Source organism: Manacus candei, unplaced genomic scaffold, assembly GCF_025592945.1.
Source record: "Manacus candei isolate 608988 ecotype Guabito, Panama unplaced genomic scaffold, ASM2559294v1 h1tg000046l, whole genome shotgun sequence".
Classification (NCBI taxonomy): domain Eukaryota; kingdom Metazoa; phylum Chordata; class Aves; order Passeriformes; family Pipridae; genus Manacus; species Manacus candei.
In genome coordinates, this window is record NW_026138094.1 from 3,800,593 (window position 1) to 3,818,662 (window position 18,070).

The window sequence follows — 18,070 nt, forward strand, 5'->3', positions numbered from 1 at the left end:
ACATTTGAATTTCTAAAACCAGTTTCAAACTTTTTCTGGCAAATTTCACATTACTGGTATACATCAAGAGATGAAGAAAAAGCAACTTCAAAATAATTTTACAGTTCAAGTTGTCCATCAGAAATACTACCATGTGGTATTGAGATAACCAACTACTGGGCTATAGTTAAGAGGAAACACTAATCAAGATTAGTACTTTATTTCTTAATGCAAACCAGTAATAACAGCCCTCCCTTGGCATTAATAACTCTTGAGAATTCATCTTTCATCAAACCTTGAATTCATTTTGATACACACAGTAGGAACAACACTATCATTAACATTTTGGTAAAAACACCATACCATTTTAAATCAAGTTATAAAACTATAATACTGTGCTAGTTAATAAGAGACATAACTTAATCAAGATGTAAAAACATACATGGCTAAAGAGAAGTTAAACATGAAAACAAAAATATTCAGGAAACTCAATGCATGAATTTCTCCATATATACTTAAGACATGTGATACCACACAGGAACTGTCAAGTTTAATAAATTATTCTGTGCAATGCTGTGTAAGGTCCTTGAAGGAAAAGCAATAAAATGTATATATTGCAAAGACATCCTCTGCCTTTCTATTAGATGTACAGTACAATAATTCATAGAGAGCTACATAAAGTGAAAGACATGCTCATTGCAGTAGCAGATGGTGCCATTATATCCTGCAATAAAAAGAAAACTTCATACATTTATGTGCCTTCATACTTATTATATGACTTTTCAGGAGGTAAAGAGATGGTGAAAATGAGAGACACGTTCTGATTCAAAATTCCATAATATCAGCTTTCTGTAAGAAAAAAAATTCTCTATTTCTTCTTTAGAGAACTCATTTGGAGTCCTCTGCTTTCCTACAGCTCCAGTAGGGGCAGAGTGTAGTCCTTTTCACCAGAAAACTTTTTACTGGACAACTGAGAATACATGATGGGGCTCTCATGCCTCCAGGCCTCCAAGTTAAATGGTGCTGTGTTCTAAAGTGTTCAGGCAGCTGCTTAGAATGGACAATGTAACAACAGGTTTCAATACTGTCAAAACCAGTTTGCATTTATTATTTACATATACTAGGGAAGCTCACTACAGACATTGCTGCTGTTCTATGATGATTTCTGTACTCCCGGAAAAGAGCACAGAGCTTGTGAATCCCTGTTCTACCACCCCAGTCCCATCTGGAACACTGGAAGTCTTTCTGAGCCCTCCTATATATGAGTATCATAAGGATTAAGAAATGCATTAGCAGTAATACCAGTAACAGTTCATAAATGCTTATAATATATCTTAATTCCACTGCAGATGAGAAGCACTTCAACAAGAATCAAATGGACGAAAATTATAACAAAAATTTAAATCAGGAATGGAAGAGAAATGGAGAATGAAAGCATGAAGCCTTGGAACTCATCTATTCCCTCAGATTCTTGAGAGTAGAGTAGAAAAGCAGACCTGCTAATACTCACGTCATAGCTTGATAAATATATTCAATTCCATAGCGCATTGCAAATTCATCCACGATTTCTTGTGCAGCATCATCAAAGTACACCTTCCAGGCCTCATCGCCTTTCACCTCAGGGATTTTCACAACCCCGTTAGATTTAACTTCCGTCAAGTAATGGAACAGATTCTAAAGGTAAGAAACGTTTCAAACAGGGAATTTAGGCTTTTAAGTAGCATTCTGAAAATACATCCTATATATAGGCGTTAATATATGAATTGCCAGGGATTTTTTATTGTTTATTTTTCTGAAGACTGGCACAAACTGCTCAGCAGGCTTGTGATTCAGAGCATTGCTCTGTCTCCTTGATATGAAGTCCTGACAGTCAACTGGCACAGAAAGACTGCAACATAAAATACTGCAGAAAGTTACCTATTAATTGTTCTTGTTAATGAATGAAAATGTGATGTTGTAACACTTAACTACATAGTGTTTCAACTTTAATTGGCTCTGTGAACAATAAATTTCAAATTCATTATTTGAGACCTGTAAGTTACAGGAAGATAACAGAAATATGGCAGATGCCTCTCAAGCAGTGCAAGGGGTGCAATAAAATTTATGTTTAGTAACCTTGGGAGTAAAGCTAACTGAGCAGTCAATTTTATTTCCTATTTTCAATGGTGAAAAAAACCCTAAAACTTTGAAATACTTTCAGTTTTGCTAATTAGCCCATAACTGCCTCTTAAAGGATTATCTTAAAGCAATAGCAGGTCAAAATCTATCAGCACAAACGCCCTGTGAATATCTAGCTTTACAAATGGTGAACAAGGGGATTTTGTGGATACATACTAGTGCTGAACTTTCAGCCATATATTAGCTATCAGCTTTCAGAAATTGATTGTATTTTTGGAACAGAATTTCTACATGGTTCACTATTTGAGGGAAGGGGAACCAATTACAAGGAAAATCTTTCAAAAGACACACTGCTTTGTCAGTGATGATTTTTTTTCCAATGTTGACAAAAGCAATCTAGATGACAGGAAAATGAAATTTTATATTGTCTGTGCTTCTCTTGCATTTTCTCACTCTCTCCAAGATATGAATTAATGTAGGAGGAAATAAATCCTTCAGAGTTAATAGCTCTATTTCTGTAATATACCGAAATGTTTGTATATTCTCTATGTCAGAAAGCATGTAAGGAGCATCAAAGTGCTAAATCCAAACACAGTACAGGGAGAGCTTATCTGGCTCTATCTCTTATTTTTCTAACACCTACTGGGAGGAATGATCTGTTGGTCTTACATTGTTCTGCCTTTGCTTCTGAACCTGATATGCCATCAGCAATACAAAATGGGAAATCTAAAATAAACTTGTCCTGAGGTATGTCAGCAGTTATTTGTTACAGTGCTGTAATGTTCTGGAGCCTTTTTTCCTCATCCTTGCAACAACAGAATAGTCATTTCTGTAGAGTATACTTTAACTTTTCCTACATACCTCATGTAGACAGGTGTATTGCACATGATAGGGAGCAACTTTCTCCTCTCCTTCTATTTCAACATTGATTTTCAGTCTAATGGCACCAGAGACAGCTGATTTATCTGTTCGCTTTTCTGAGGAGCAGAAAAATAATACATCAATTAACTACCAAGAACACATGTATGTCGTATGAAAAGTTTTCATAAATCATTCTAGTTTAATGACTTTTTTAAAGTCAGAAAGTCCTGCTGTTGAAAAACAAGAATTTTTTAGTACCTCACACATGGTTCAGCCCATGAAATAGAATATCAAACTGTGAAATAATGAATCTTTCTTATTTTATCTGCCATATTCAAATCAGACTGCATTGCAATTTATTTATCACTCTTCCCTTTTCAAAGACATTATTTTAATTTTCTATCCTATTATCTGTACTAATTATTATTATTTTCCTTTATTTATGAAGACTTAAGCAAGAACCTGGACTACTGTGTTTGAGTGGGGTGGGTTGACCCTGGGGAGACACCAGATGCCCACCAAAGCCACTGGATCACTTCCCCTCCTCAGCTGAACAGGGGAAAAAAAACAGAATGAAAGCCTCATGGGCCAAGAGGACAGGGACAGCTCACTCACCAGTTACTTTCATGGGCAATACCAGACTCATTTTTTATGGTATTATTAAACTGCTTCCTGTCAAATCATTTCAGCGTGATTTGTTTCAAAAATCTATTTCATAATAACTTACATTGGTTTAAGTCACTGAAATTTTTGAAGAAATAAAATTCAGAATTCATAATGACCCAATTATCTTACCTTTGAAAAATAACTCATTATAATTAGGAAAAAACCCAAGAGTTTACATTCATTGTCAATAAGAGATCAAATATCTATATATGATCTATATATGAAATATATATATTGGGAAATGAAACACTAGACAATGTAAAAAGAGCTGTTGATTAGGAAATGAATTTCAGAAAACTATATCATGTAATTCAGCTGAAGTTTTTATAGAGCAGGCTAACTTAAATAAAATAAAAATGTTAATATCATATTTTTATTATCAAATATGGGAGATTAACTTTTAAAATTATTTTATGCTTCAGTTTAGATGGAGAAAATATATTCTGAGACACTATTCCATTAATTTATTTCTGGTTGAAAGACTGATAATTTTAAAGACCTGTCCAGACAAGAAAGTGCAGTCATCGAGGACAACAGAGAACAGCGGAAAACAGATGATTAAGCCCAGAATGGTAATAAATAATTTTTTAAAATATGTGATAAAATGAATGTGAAGAACAATAAAAATATTTGTAAATGTATTTCCCAAAGAATGCTACTGTTATGGGACTACTCTAAGATGTTCGGTTTTCTTACACAGTTTTAATTTTGCTTTAAATGAAATATTTTTCTTTAATATCATTGGGATTAGTCTGCTCTCTGTAATTGTCAGAAACCAAAAAAGGATGAAATTAACCTGCAATATTTAAGATTTTAAGAGCTGCACATTGGTACCAAAGCTATATTTTTTTAAAGTCACAAAATTAAAGACACTGTGATTTCACTTCAATTTGTTCTAAGAAATCAGTAAAAATCATACCTAAATTATACCATACATCCATTTCTCCACTCAGTGTTCTTACTTCAATGATTGTTTGCCCCAGGAAGTCATCTGATTCTTTTTTGAAATGTTGCTTTACTCTAGACTTGATGTCATCATCTTCATCCCATACTCTCACTTTTATTCTATCTGTAGAATTATGGCATTCACTGGAAAAACAAAGATAAAATACAAAATGTGAGTAATACACAAGCTATATATCTCTGTACTGCTGTCTATTTAATTGACCTCGATTTTCATACACTTGCTTAATTGCATAAAGTGTCAGAATACAAACAACCTGCAACATCTAGTGGAATAAAAGGCCATCCCATATTGCCAGGGACAAAACTGGAATTGCTATATATATGAGAAAGTAAAGAGATTAACTTGATTGAATTATATATGCACAGAGATTTTATTTAGGAATGTCAAGAACTCCTCATTAAATTATTAATTAATTTAAAATGTGTACTTCTTGATGCTATTATTTAACAAGTATCCTAAGAAAGATACAGTTAGATCAGATTTATTTGTTTAGGAGTGCTATATAGTACATAGAGCAAACTACAAAAGTAGTAGTCTAGAATAATACAAAAAGTGAAAAAAAAAAATAAATTAAAGAACATTTCCACTGTGTGTCAGGAAGCTTTTGGAAAAAACTCAAGAAGTACCCACACACATCACTGCAAGACAAGAAGGCAAACAGAAAAACCTAGGGAAATAAGTAGCTTCTTTCTTTTCTCCAAGACCTCCATTCCCTGGTAAGGAGAAGGAGTGGAGACAGACTGCCATGTACTAAAAAATTTATTGCAAATTTAATTTGCTTACTAACCCCTCATGGATTGAGTGGATTTGAGAAACTCCTGGATGTGTGAGGGAATGAGGAGGCTTCACTTGCAATCTGCAGAGTACCCAGTGGATAAAAATTTTTTCTCCCAGCTATGCCCTGCATGTATTTGCACAGAAATGGAAAAGAAACTCTGTTGCTGCTTAATTCTGTAAGCCACAATGAGAACTATTTACAATTCATCAGTGCTGGCTTTTGGTGCCTTGATTGGAATATCTTAACGTTGACTGCAGCAGCCTGTGGTAGTGAAAACTTTGCTGCTGACATTTGATGACTAGTACAGACACCAGTTATAAGGCATGTCATACTCATGCACACTAGCTATGTTTTTTAATATCCACTCAAGAATGCTGCAAAAATATTTTTAAAATTACATATCTTTAAATATAATTTTAAAGTGTAGTAGCAAATTTTTATCTTCAGCAGGGTCTTAGTTTACACTAGATTAAGAGTTTTTACTTGAATTCTACTCAAGTACTATCACTGCTCAGTGATCTGTTTCAGTGTCTCCAGCATTAAAACAGTAATACTCTAACTTATCTTCCAACTGGCACCCCTCAGGGGTATTCTAAGAATTAATTAGTGGTGGTAATGGGTTTTGGAAGAATAAAGTGCTGTAAATGGTATTATTACTGTCAAGACCAACCAGACACTAAAAATGGCATGCACAGCTCTTACTCTGCTGCACTGTGACATCATTCAGTATCACAGAAATGCTTGTGTCTGCCTGTGTTCCAGATTTTAACTTTGCAGATATTTCTGGTAATTAAAACACACATTGTTCTGTGATTAGCAAAACTAATAAAGCCTAGTTTCCTTTTGTCTTATGACTGGCTTCCCTGACATCTAACAAACTGCAAATCACATACTGAATCTTCCCCCATAGTTGGGATTTTTGTAATGTGAACTCCCTGGTGTTTGTTATGGGGTGAGCTCATATTGAGGACACCATCAGGATCTCACCTCTCATCTCTCCCTGACCACCGATTTTCGCAGAATGTGACAGGCAATCTGTGAAATTTCTCTGACTGACTACAAAATTCAAAAGCTATTGGTAAGGACATATAAAATATAGGAAGATAGAGATGGATCAAATAAACATCTTTGCCTTAAGAAATGAGGCTGAACCCAGAAACCATTTAATTTTCCTGAAATGTAGCTCTGCAGCTTAACATTGCTGGAGTCCTGAATTGCATTTAGGTGTGAACCCAACAGAAATATTAAGCAGGGGATTTCGACAGTGGCATAGGAAGATCCATCACTGGTGAGGTATTTATGTGACCCTCATCACCATATCTGTGCTTTTAGTAGAAATCTTATTCCTGCTTTGCTTCTCAAGGAGATGCTGCATATAAAAGGTCATTAAATGGTACTTCAGCACAAATACCATATTTTTATTCTCCTGAGACAGCAATGATTTCCCTCTGATGTATGCTTAGCTGATTAAGAAATATTTATTCAGGTGGTCAGGATGACTGCACTTTTCCCTGATATCCTCAGTTGTCTCTTCCACATCCTTTTCTCCTTTAACCCTAGGTCAGTGAGACATGGTGAGACCCATCACAACCATGTTCATCTTTGTGTCAGAACTTTAGCACTGAGTCAGCTCTGCTATGTTTGTAATGCTCCTGTGCAAGACCACAAAAATAGCATGGATTTGTGTTGCAAGAACTGAAGAGTGGATGAATAAATATTTCTACTGGCCTGTCCTGTGGCAGTGTGACTGCAGGGAGATTTACTATTAAAATCACAGAGCTGTCTCTGCATGATTGTACTTACCTGCCCAGACTCTTAGAAATAGCACTATTTAATGACATGCAAATTCTGCCTTAGTCACTGGTAACATCTGTGCAGAAGCCCTGGGTGGGATTCCTACTTCTGCTTACTCTGTCCAGGAAAATCAACCCAAGAAATTAAAGGCTAAGACAACATATGCTATTTTTAGTGTTCCTGTTCTTGCCATTCTGCCTTATATGCTCAGTGAAAGCGTTCACGGAGATGTGATACAAGAAGGTGAGAAGTGAATTGTTCTTCAGCACACAGAAAATGAAGACACTGAAAGCTGGGAAAGTTGCAGTATATTTACAGATGCAAGACAGAAGAGACAGTTTTAATAATTTACCAACAATCTGGTGACACATTACTTCTGCATTGCCAGAATGCCACAAAGACACGAAATAATCGTCACAGAATTTCTGCTTATTCAAATGGCTAGAGTAATAAAATTGTAATAGTTTACTATCTCTACAACAGTATCTCAATGTAAATTTAATATTAGATGCACTGGCATGACCTGATTGTACATCTTCTCCAAGAGATCTTCACCCAGTGTTAAAATGACAACTAAGTGATACTATGCTACTTTCAGTAAGTTTAGGAAGCAATTCATTGTTATTATTATCCTCATGTTTATTATTATTGCCATTACTGCAAGCCAGAACCAGATCCACAGCATTGCTATGAGAAGTCTGTCCACTCTGTTCTTATGTATTTAGAGGTAGTTCCATAGTCTGTCAAGAAATCTATTCCAGTACTTCATTAGCCCCACTATTGGCAAAATTTTCTAAAGTCTGATTTAAACCTCTCTAAATGGACTTTGTGCCTATTACTTCTTGTTCTACTATAACAGTAAGCATGGAAAAGAGATTATTCCTTTCCTCTTTGCAGGAGAAAGGATGTGTTTAAAGACATCCTTACCTCCACTACTTGTTTCTTCTCTAGTCTGGACAGTCCCAATTCTTTAGCAGTGTGGTCACGGGCCATGCTTTCTGATAAAGTAGAATGAGACTAATTATGTCTTTTCTTGCATTAGTTTATTCTGTCATAACAAAAAGAGAGTTGTATAAAATTAATCTGGATTGACAGCAGTTTGAGAAAAAGACTCAGACCAAACATGCTGTACTGTGAAAATGAAAAACACTATTGCTGAACAAACAATCTATCATTTGAATTGGTTCCTAGAAGTGTTCTTCTCTCTTGATTTGGGTTGAGGCTGTGAGATCCAGTTATTTTAATTAATTAGTCTCTCAGAAACTTGGCTGCTTATTGAAGAACTCCTAAGTCTAGTAAACTAATATGCAGGTTTTATTACTCAATTGGTTTTATGTAATATAATTGTCTGCTATATACTTTTCTTATGAGACAATCCTTAAGTTATTTCAACGATTCTCACAAAACTGTATTTAGATATCAGTGGAACACCATTTAGATATCACTGGAACACCATTTAAACAGGTAACCAACCACGTTACCTTCACTTACAGTGAAGTTCATCCTTTTTACAAGTCAGTTCAGCTGATCAAGAATGTATAAAATGACTTCTTATAGAAAGTGACTTTGGTGATGTCCTCTTGTATTTATTTCCTATACCTGGCTGCTTACACCAAATATTGCTTTACATGAATGCATTAATAATTTATTTCAGAATAAATAAAATGTGTGTAATTCTAAGGAAGAACATCCACACCTGGATGCCTGAAATCAGTTTGCTCAAATGTTTCCATGCACTGAAGTTAGCAGTATATATATCCAATTAAGCTACTTATCAGAGCACATATGTGCAAAATAGAAAGAATAAATAATATAAAATAATAATCTTGAAAGATTATTATTTTCTTTCTTGAAAGAAGTCTTTACTTGAAAGACTTTTGTATTTTACACTTGTATCTGAGATGTTAATAAATGGTCAGAGGAAATGTGGCACCTGCAAAGTCAGCAAGGCAATTAGAGATGTGTGCTTGCCAAACAGTGTCAGAGAAATCAGATTTCTATATTTCAGCAATCAACTGTTGAAAATGGTCAAGAAAAGAATGAGAGTAGAGTTTTATTATAGGATATAGATCCAAACGTTTCTACAAAGCTGAAAACTACACTGCCCAAATATATCTTCCTGTAACTAAAGCTGAAAATGCAACTGAAAGCTGAAAAATCCCTTTTCCCATATCAGATACCACACTCGAGAAGAAAGAGAAGGTGACAAACAGCTCCTATCACTGATGTTTTAGTGAAAAAATAAAAACTGCTCTGTTATCTCATTTCTAATGATGCCAGTAGAAAGGATCAAAGCCCTTAACACCTATATTACACTCATTACATGACAATCTGCTGGTCAATTTGCTTTTCTACCCCGTGCACCAAAAAGCTCTAATGGCTTAGGAGTTCCCATGTTAAAATCTCTGCCAGTATCCCATTTAGCAGAGGGTCACATTATAGTTTGTTAGAAACATTCACTCTCTGCTTACCATGAAATCATGTCAGGTTATGTGTAACTCTAAGAACTAGAACACTGCCCTCACTTTATCTGTTATGACAGAGCAAATGCACAGTGGGGAGCCAATGTTTTTTCCAGGTCCTTGTTTTGGAACAGATGGGGAGATTTAAATGCATATTTTGGTATTAGGAGTAAATATAAGATTGTAAGATTTCGAGACACATTTTATTTCTGCAAATTTATCATTTAGGAGTTATAAGTTAGATTTTAAACAGGACTGTCAAATATCACTAGTAGAGCCTAATTTAAATCATACTTTTTGAGTCAATGAAAAAATTATATTGAACTATTTTAGATGTAATCTTGGGGTTAAACATTTATAGTTTATTTAATACACTTCAGAAATTCTCATATACTTTGAATTGAAATCCAATGCATTGAATAAGTCTGGAAGATTATTTTTGAAAGCACAAGTGTTATGAAAACGATTGAAAATACATTCAGTTCAAAGCAGTTACCCTGGAGGTTCATGCTATAGTAAAGTCTGAAGGGTTTTTATAAATGTTATTGGCTAGAGCAGCAGATCATAGTAATACCTAGTGATGGGGAAAAAAACCCAGAATTTTTTCAAGTTTCCAGGGATTTTATTGTAGCCCTGCTCACATCTTTGAGAAAATGCATTTAAAATATCCTAACAAATTTGCTGAATTGCTCATCTAACTTTTGACACTATGCAACTTATACAATTAAATGTAAGAAGATAATTAATCTCTTATCTTTGGTCACTCACGCTCATTCAATGAGGAATGACACTTCAACTATTACTGGAGTAGCACAAATAAGTCGAAAAGAAAACACCATCTGTATAGGGGAAGCCTGTAAAAAGTTTCTAAGTGTGTGTTTACTCTGAATTATTTCTAATTATTTATTTCTAATAATAACCTGCTTGAATCTGTGAAAGGCATGAGCATATGTAGTTTAATACATTTGGATCCCCTGATACCTTTTCCAGACAAACAGAAGTGGCACATTGGACCAAACCTCTTTTGAACTCACTACTGAAACAATAACCCCCTCAACAATAAGGGAGCAGATTCTAGTGAAAACCTGGGCAAGTGCAACATGATAAGAAGGTAACTCCTCATGTTACGATATCGCATCTTCTTGAAGAAAACAGTGCTCTGCTTTAAATGCCTGAACCTTCACAGAAATTGTTCCCACTTTTATGTAAATAGGGATAATGACAACTCATATTTTCTTTATAGGAGGAAAAGAATATAAGAATAAACTAAAGAATGTTATATTCTGAAGACAATTATTTTAAATTGCTGTGAGTGGCTAGTTTGAAATTGCCAGTTGCACACAGGGACCAGCTGGAGCTTCTGAATCTTAAATGTCTGCAGGATCCTGAGCTATTCTGTTGTTGCTTTATAAATTCAGCATTGCTTCAAAAAATGACACACTGTTTTTATCATCACTGATACAGTCTTTCATCAAGTTGCAGCAAATTAAGACCCTGTTTTGAATATCACTATTAGACATAAACATATTAGACTTCTATAATGTAGTACCAAAAGGTTGGGCTATTAAAATGTGTCAACAGTTTGCATATACTCTCAATACAAATTCAAATAAAACTATTCTATTTAACGAACATTTAAATTATAGATCCTTTATTATTATAATTTCTTATTTTCAGAATTTACCATCCTAGTGTTTTCACACAGCTTTCATAAAACACCTCCTAAACTTCACTTGATATTACTGTGGTAAGTGCTTTCAGAGTAGACTGGAACTTTTCTGAACAATTTAAAAAATCTGCCTAAATAAATGTTTCTTTTCCACTTAAAAATTTCCAAAGGAAATCTAGGGGTTTTATTAGCTTTTCAGAATCCTTGACTTAGTTTAATAATAGTAGTTAAGTGCACATCATATACTGTGGTACAGCATAATCAAGTTAAGAAAAGAATAAATACTCAAATACTTCTGCAACACGTAGAGGAATAGCACAGTAAATTGATATTACTGTCAAATCAGTCAAACTCTCAGTCAGGAATGCATTGCATCCTCAGGCAATATTTTCAGGAAAGGAACAGTATAGTACCTGAGAATTAGATTTTCCTGTACTGTAACATGCCTTTCTAGGGGAAAAAAAAAAAATCTAGGGACTTTAGCAGAACTGGCATGAAATCCTATTCAAACCTTAGACAATGTATTACAAACTGAACATTTTTGCAGTCAGGGTTGAACTTCTGTGGTGTTCTGACCCCAGACTATACCCTATTCATTCAGAGGCTGTGGCCAAAGAAAGGAGACAGGAAAATCATAACATACTCTCAACATGTCTCTAATAGCATAGCCATTACAAACAGCCCATCCCAGAGCCTGAAGCACATCAGTTCCTACAAAATTCCCCAGTTTCACTCAGGAGAATCACCATGTCAAATAAAATTGTATTTACCTCGCATGGCCAGTATCTGACACATGGGAAGGCATTATAATGTCAGTACTTGGTATGTAAGGTTGGAGTCTGAAAACTTACTCAAGTTCCCTAAAAAAATTAGAATAAACAGACACCACCAACAGATCCCCCAAAAGGACCTGATTATGAGCTGTGTGATTACTTTAGGATAAAGTCACAAAAAACTTTGATGCTCTCTCCATTCAGAACTTGCTAATGCATTAATGCTATGAATATACATAGTACAGACAAAAAATATTCTCAAATTAAGTGATTATTTCACTTTGTAGCATTATATTATCTACAAGTAAATTAAAAAAGCAAGAAATAACAGTATTTTCTATACTTACAAATAGAATTTTTCATCCCATACGGGATTCAAGTTTCCAAAAATAGTTTTTGTTCTCCGCTTGTTTTTGCCAACTTGCACAGTAACGTATGGGTCACTTGAGCCAGTTTTGTCCTTAGCCTGCAAGCCCTGAGCACAAAGAACTGCAAAAAAGGAGATAAATGTGCTTTAGCCCTCATGACCTTCATTATCAAGAGGTAAATGACGGTGTCAACAGCAACAGGAAACAAATCATCACAGTGAGGGCTCCTGAAACAAAGATTTCTGGATTATTTTCCCAGCATCTATAAGTCTGGAGCCTGGCAAGGTTTGTCTAACTACCCTTTTGGATTGTATACAATTTTAAAATACAGTTTAATAGAGTAATAAATGCAAAGATTCATTACCAGGCACAAAGCAAATACTTTTGATGCATAATTCAAATATTCTTCTCAAACTGAGGCTTAATCAGCATGGCAAACAATAGAATGTTGCTGTATAACTTGGCTTGAGCTTAATAATTCCCTAAAATTCCACAGCCCCCATCCCCAGTCCCAAAAAATAAATAATGCTTTCCAAAATTTCTCCAAAGTTATAAGCTAACAAAGTAAAACTTCCAATATAAGAAAATCTGCGCTGTGGATTATGAAACAAAACATGAGGGGCATGCCATTTGTTCTCCTCATGTGAGAGGTGAACCATGATGGTTTTTGGAATACTTTCTATGCCATTACAGAGAGGATGACAGTTCAGATCAATTATCATTAACTGTTTATGTATTTGCTAGCTTTTCTGACAGTTATTGTGGGTGTATAGTTAATGGTTATGAATTTAGTGCCAAATATAAATCCACCCAATTTGACCATAATTCATAAAACTGGAAACCTCAGGGGAAAGCAGAATTGTCAAAGAGCAACCTGCCAAACCCAGAGAACTGCAGCTAAAACACTGTCTCCTACCATAGGCTGAGCTTGGTTTTGTTATTCTGCACATATTATTTAAAGCATCTCAGTGGTAACATTTAGTTAACATTCTCTAATGTCATTCATTTTGGATAATGAAGCTCCCTCGGTGTACTCAGAAAAATGATTACATAAAAATGACACCTTCTTGCTCAGCAGATCAGCTCCTGTGTGGGTTCAGTCACATGTGCTGACTTCAGTGAAAAAAGTGAGATTCTGTTACTCTTTTATGCATCCAATTTCTGAAAAGACTAACTCTTAGGAATAAACTAGCATATTTTGTCTTCCCCATTCACTCTAAATCCATAGCGAAATTTTTAGAAGGCAAGGAAGTAACCTTCTGTGATTCATGCAGGAGAATTAAGTGACAGTCTAGAAAATGTCTTCCAGAGTTGTTAAATGGTATGTATTATACTGGCCTGAACACAAGACAGCCTTCAGTATCCTTTAGAGGTACAACTAAAAGTAAATACATGAATTAACTCTGTCCCTAGTGCTTGGGACAATTATTCTTTCGAGTTTTGTGCACCATCCCTCAACCTTCAGTAGAAAAAAACACTCCCCTGTTGGTGAGGTTTTAATTCAAAAACTTGAATGTCAGAGCCAGAAGACCTGGAAATCATCATGAGCAACCAGGCTAACGTGATTGGAAGCCATTTGGAGCATGTTCTGGGTGTGCAGCAGCAGCAGCACTGAACTGGAACACATCCTTAGCTAAACAACATGAATGAATGATGAGTTTCAAACCAATGGGGTCTGGAACTGCAAGCTCAAGTGTTTTTAGTCACTCAAAACCTTTTTGTGTGACCTTTGACTCTTGTAGTTGCTGGCAAAAAGCTCATCATTAGCACAGGAGATACTGGCAGGAGGTAGAGGAGATGCAACAAGGCCATTTACTCATCTTCCTTCCTAGAGCAGAAGAATATAAAGTAGTTTTGCCAACAGATGTAACTTAAAGCTCTTGCAGTTAGCATGCCATAAATTCAACTGTTTGCTGATGCACCAAGTGTGCAATTGAACACACAGCTCCAGCTTTGCTTGCAATAAATCTTATTCCTGAACCAGGGCATGACTATGAAAGAAAGAAAAAAATTTACCTGTGATGGTTATTTTTGCTGACCATTTGGATGTTCCATCCAAAACACTTTGTTTTGCTGCTTTTGTATATTGTACAAAATCTTCTTTGGAAATATTAAACATTTCCTGGATCACTTCAAACACCTCTGGTCTATTTTTCTCTCTAATCTTCATTCTTTCCTTCATAGCACTAATAATATTCTGTGTTTTGTCTTCTGCACCATGTTTGGAACTTTTTTCAGCTGCTCCTGAAACGAGAGAAAAGGTCACTATTGTTATTAAAAAATTAATTTAGTTCTTTTTTGCCTCTAGAGTCTCCGGTCAACTCTTGGTACTGCAGTACCTTTGTTTAATCTGAATAATACCAAGACTCTAGAATTTATTCTTTGTGATACCTAAAATTATCAACTGATTTAGTTAAACACGATGGGTTAATATTCAGCTTCCATCAGGTGTGTTATACCTAGAAATATTTATTGAATCAGTACTGCTCAGTACTGTGAAAACATCAACATGTGAACTGAACAGTAGGCACTAAATTGTGGTCTCAAAACTCCATCATTAAACACCACTACTGTGCTTGTGTGGTATTAAACTTTAATGCTTTTCTTAAAACTCTTCTTGAGGGATCACTCATGAAAATAACATATCACAGGTACAGAACAGAGAGGTTCTTCTCTTCAGTAAAATGGTCATTACTGATAATTTCAGTAAGTATATGAGGATGGTAGAAGAGATCAGAGGATATTATCTATGTGAGAATACTTCTAGGCTATATTACCCTGTGGCAATATGTCAGGTCTATCCCCTAAAACAAGTCTGGAAAACAAAGAAAATTCTCAGGTAATTTTTCTGGAACATCAAAACCACTACAGATTTTATTGGTTTAATTAAAAAAATAAGGATACCAAGTTGTTGCAGATTTTATTCACAGTTCTTTTCAGAAGTGCTCTGCAGAGATTTCTCTCTCGAACAATTGTAAATGATCTCAGAGGTCCTTTAAAAAAAAAAAGTGAAGTTCACCTTATAAAGTGTCCTTTGTGTGCCAGAGGAAAGAGTTTCTGATCAATGTCTCTACAATACCTAAATGTACACTGAAAAAACCCTAAATATTGATCTTGCAGTTGGGTGTGAGGAAAGAAACATCAGACCTCTACGATCAGGAGAGTATTACAAATGTAGCAAGTAAAAATTTAAATTCCTGCAGTGCTTAATAGGCTATTCCACCTCTTGATGAGACTAACATATAAAGCAAGATGAATACTACAAATTTTATAATCAGTGACACATTGCCACTTGCTACAGGCATTGCTGAATTCTGGCTCATGTTGTTAAACACTGCTCAAAGGCTTGTGGCACTGAATGTCACAATCATCATCATCATTATCATTAGCAGCACTAAGTACTTTTCCAAAAGCTTCTGGAAACATCATCCAACCAGCCATCCTCAACTCCTGGGAGAATCAAAGTATTATTGTTCCCTTCAAAAGGACAGTAAAATTAAGACAAAATTATGTTGAATAATTTGCTATGAAATTAGAATACAGATATTTCAATACTGAAGAAGAACAGTTCTGTCTTTACAATACCATCAAACACCAGTACATTCTTTGGAAGGAGTTTTTTGTTGAGTCACTCTCAGCTTGCAATGGCTAAAGAAAAAAATTATCAACACATCCACAGAACTAGAAAGGGTCATCTTTCAGCATACAATTTCAGTGGAGTCTTACTAAGCAAATATTTCATGTTTTTGTTTTCCTCATTTTTCAATGTGCCTGAAGGTATCTCAGCACATCGGAGGCAGAGATATCTATATAGAGAGAGATAACAAAGTGGGAAGGCATAATGTCATAAGATTGGAAAAGTGTGGGATGAGATAACAGATACCAGTGATCCCAGACTGTCAAAGGGCTGAATTATATGCCTTCTTCAAGGTGTTTTCCATGGCACTAAATCTTGAAAAATCTTGAAAATCTCTAGGTCAGAATACCTAATTTTTTTGAATGTAGAAGACCAAAGTTCTAGTGATTAAAGATTTTCCAGACTGAAAAATCAGGAATTAGTAGAAATAGAATTAAATGCTACCATGAAATTAAATACCAGATAAGGAATTCTCTAGTGATTTTATTACAAAAGGGATGATGGCTGATCTGCTTGGAAGTGTGACAGGTCATTCTTGGAAGATGCAGGAAGGAATATTTTTCATTTTCTCTTATTTTCTGCCCTTCCTCAAAAAGTACAAATGCAACATCATAACTGAATGATAAACCATGGACACAATATGAACGGCAACAACATATTCCTGTTAAAAACCTTGCTGATAAAACTGTACAGATAAAATTGAAATATGTGTTAAAATGCAACTTCCTTTAACAAAATAGCCTTCTATTTATATGAAATTATTTATTGCAACTAATTTTACATCCTCAATTGCTGACAGTCTATCAACAACTCTTTTCATCCAGTATTGATCAAATTAATTGAGACAATATCATTAACTTACATTGCACACAAAGTTAACAAGCCCCTTTTACCCTAGGGACTGATACAAACTCAACATGATTGAAATCAATTCTAACTTAATACTGCACCTAGTACTAGAAAGGGATATCTTGCTGAAGATGAGTGGTCTAATGAAAGTACTACCGATTTTTTTTTAAACTTAATTTAGAACAAGGTTAGATATTGACCTTAAAGAGCTTGAGATGTGACTTCATTTCTACAGTCTATATTAGTAATCATTGCATATAAAAAAAATCACAGAGGTTTGGAGGCCAATACACCCTCATGATTATGAGAAGGCCCAAAGAACAACTGTGATAAAAATAACTACATTTCACTTATGATACTGTTAGCATTAGCTTTCTCAGCAACAGAGATTTAACCAATTGGTCAATTCATTTTTCCAATGTAAAACAACGTGCATGAACTTAATTTTCAAAGTAGTATAATATTCAAACCCACTGAACAATTAATCTGTTGCAAAAAAATATGACAGGATGCTCAAAAACATTTGCATGCTAATGGGAAGAGCGGGATCCCTTATGTGTGTTAAATATTTTATCTGCAATTTGCCTTCTAGAGGTTTGTCCTTTCAAGACTTTGTGGTTCAATGTTTTCAAACTGTTCACACCACAGATGACTTTCAATCCTATTTCTTTTTTTGCAGGCCCTCTCTAAGACTTTTCATTTATACATCTATAAAAACTCTTCAAAGACAGCATGGTGTTCCGAAATATTTTTTATGTTTTTTTGGGTTAGTGATGTGGGCCAGGGAACCTCTGGGCTGAATTTTTCTTCAGCTAAGTGAAAAGGAAGATAAAAAGGATACTTTTACTCTGTATGCCTTTTGTAGCTTTTCAGTTTTAGCCAGATTAAATTATTTCAGGGATGGATACATCTCTCATGTCACCTGCATGATTGTGGTACCCTGAAAAACAGCTCACCTCTCAGAAAGTTAGCAGAGGATTATTGCCTTGACAGTTGGAAAAGTGAAACAGGAAGAGGCATGGTCAGCATGCAGATATGTGAAGGTATATCACCCCACAGAGAAAGGATTACTTATTCTGAGGAGTAATAACAGCTCAGCTCCTTATTAGTGTTATATTCAGGCCTAGCTGGCTTAAATGTTGTTTTTCA

General features: G+C 35.1%; 1 protein-coding gene across 6 annotated transcripts in view; it reads right to left on the reverse strand.

The window, feature by feature from the left end:
• Positions 1-18,070, reverse strand: part of UNC13C (unc-13 homolog C) — a 176,185-nt gene that overhangs the window by 77,527 nt on the left and 80,588 nt on the right. For all 6 annotated transcript variants that reach the window (XM_051797190.1, XM_051797187.1, XM_051797188.1 and 3 more), the window contains 5 exons: positions 14,452-14,679; positions 12,415-12,556; positions 4,544-4,713; positions 2,959-3,074; positions 1,490-1,653 (listed from right to left, as the gene is read on the reverse strand). In XM_051797190.1, coding sequence (XP_051653150.1) covers positions 1,490-1,653; positions 2,959-3,074; positions 4,544-4,713; positions 12,415-12,556; positions 14,452-14,679 — 820 coding nt within the window. The remainder of the gene's footprint in view (positions 1-1,489; positions 1,654-2,958; positions 3,075-4,543; positions 4,714-12,414; positions 12,557-14,451; positions 14,680-18,070) is intronic.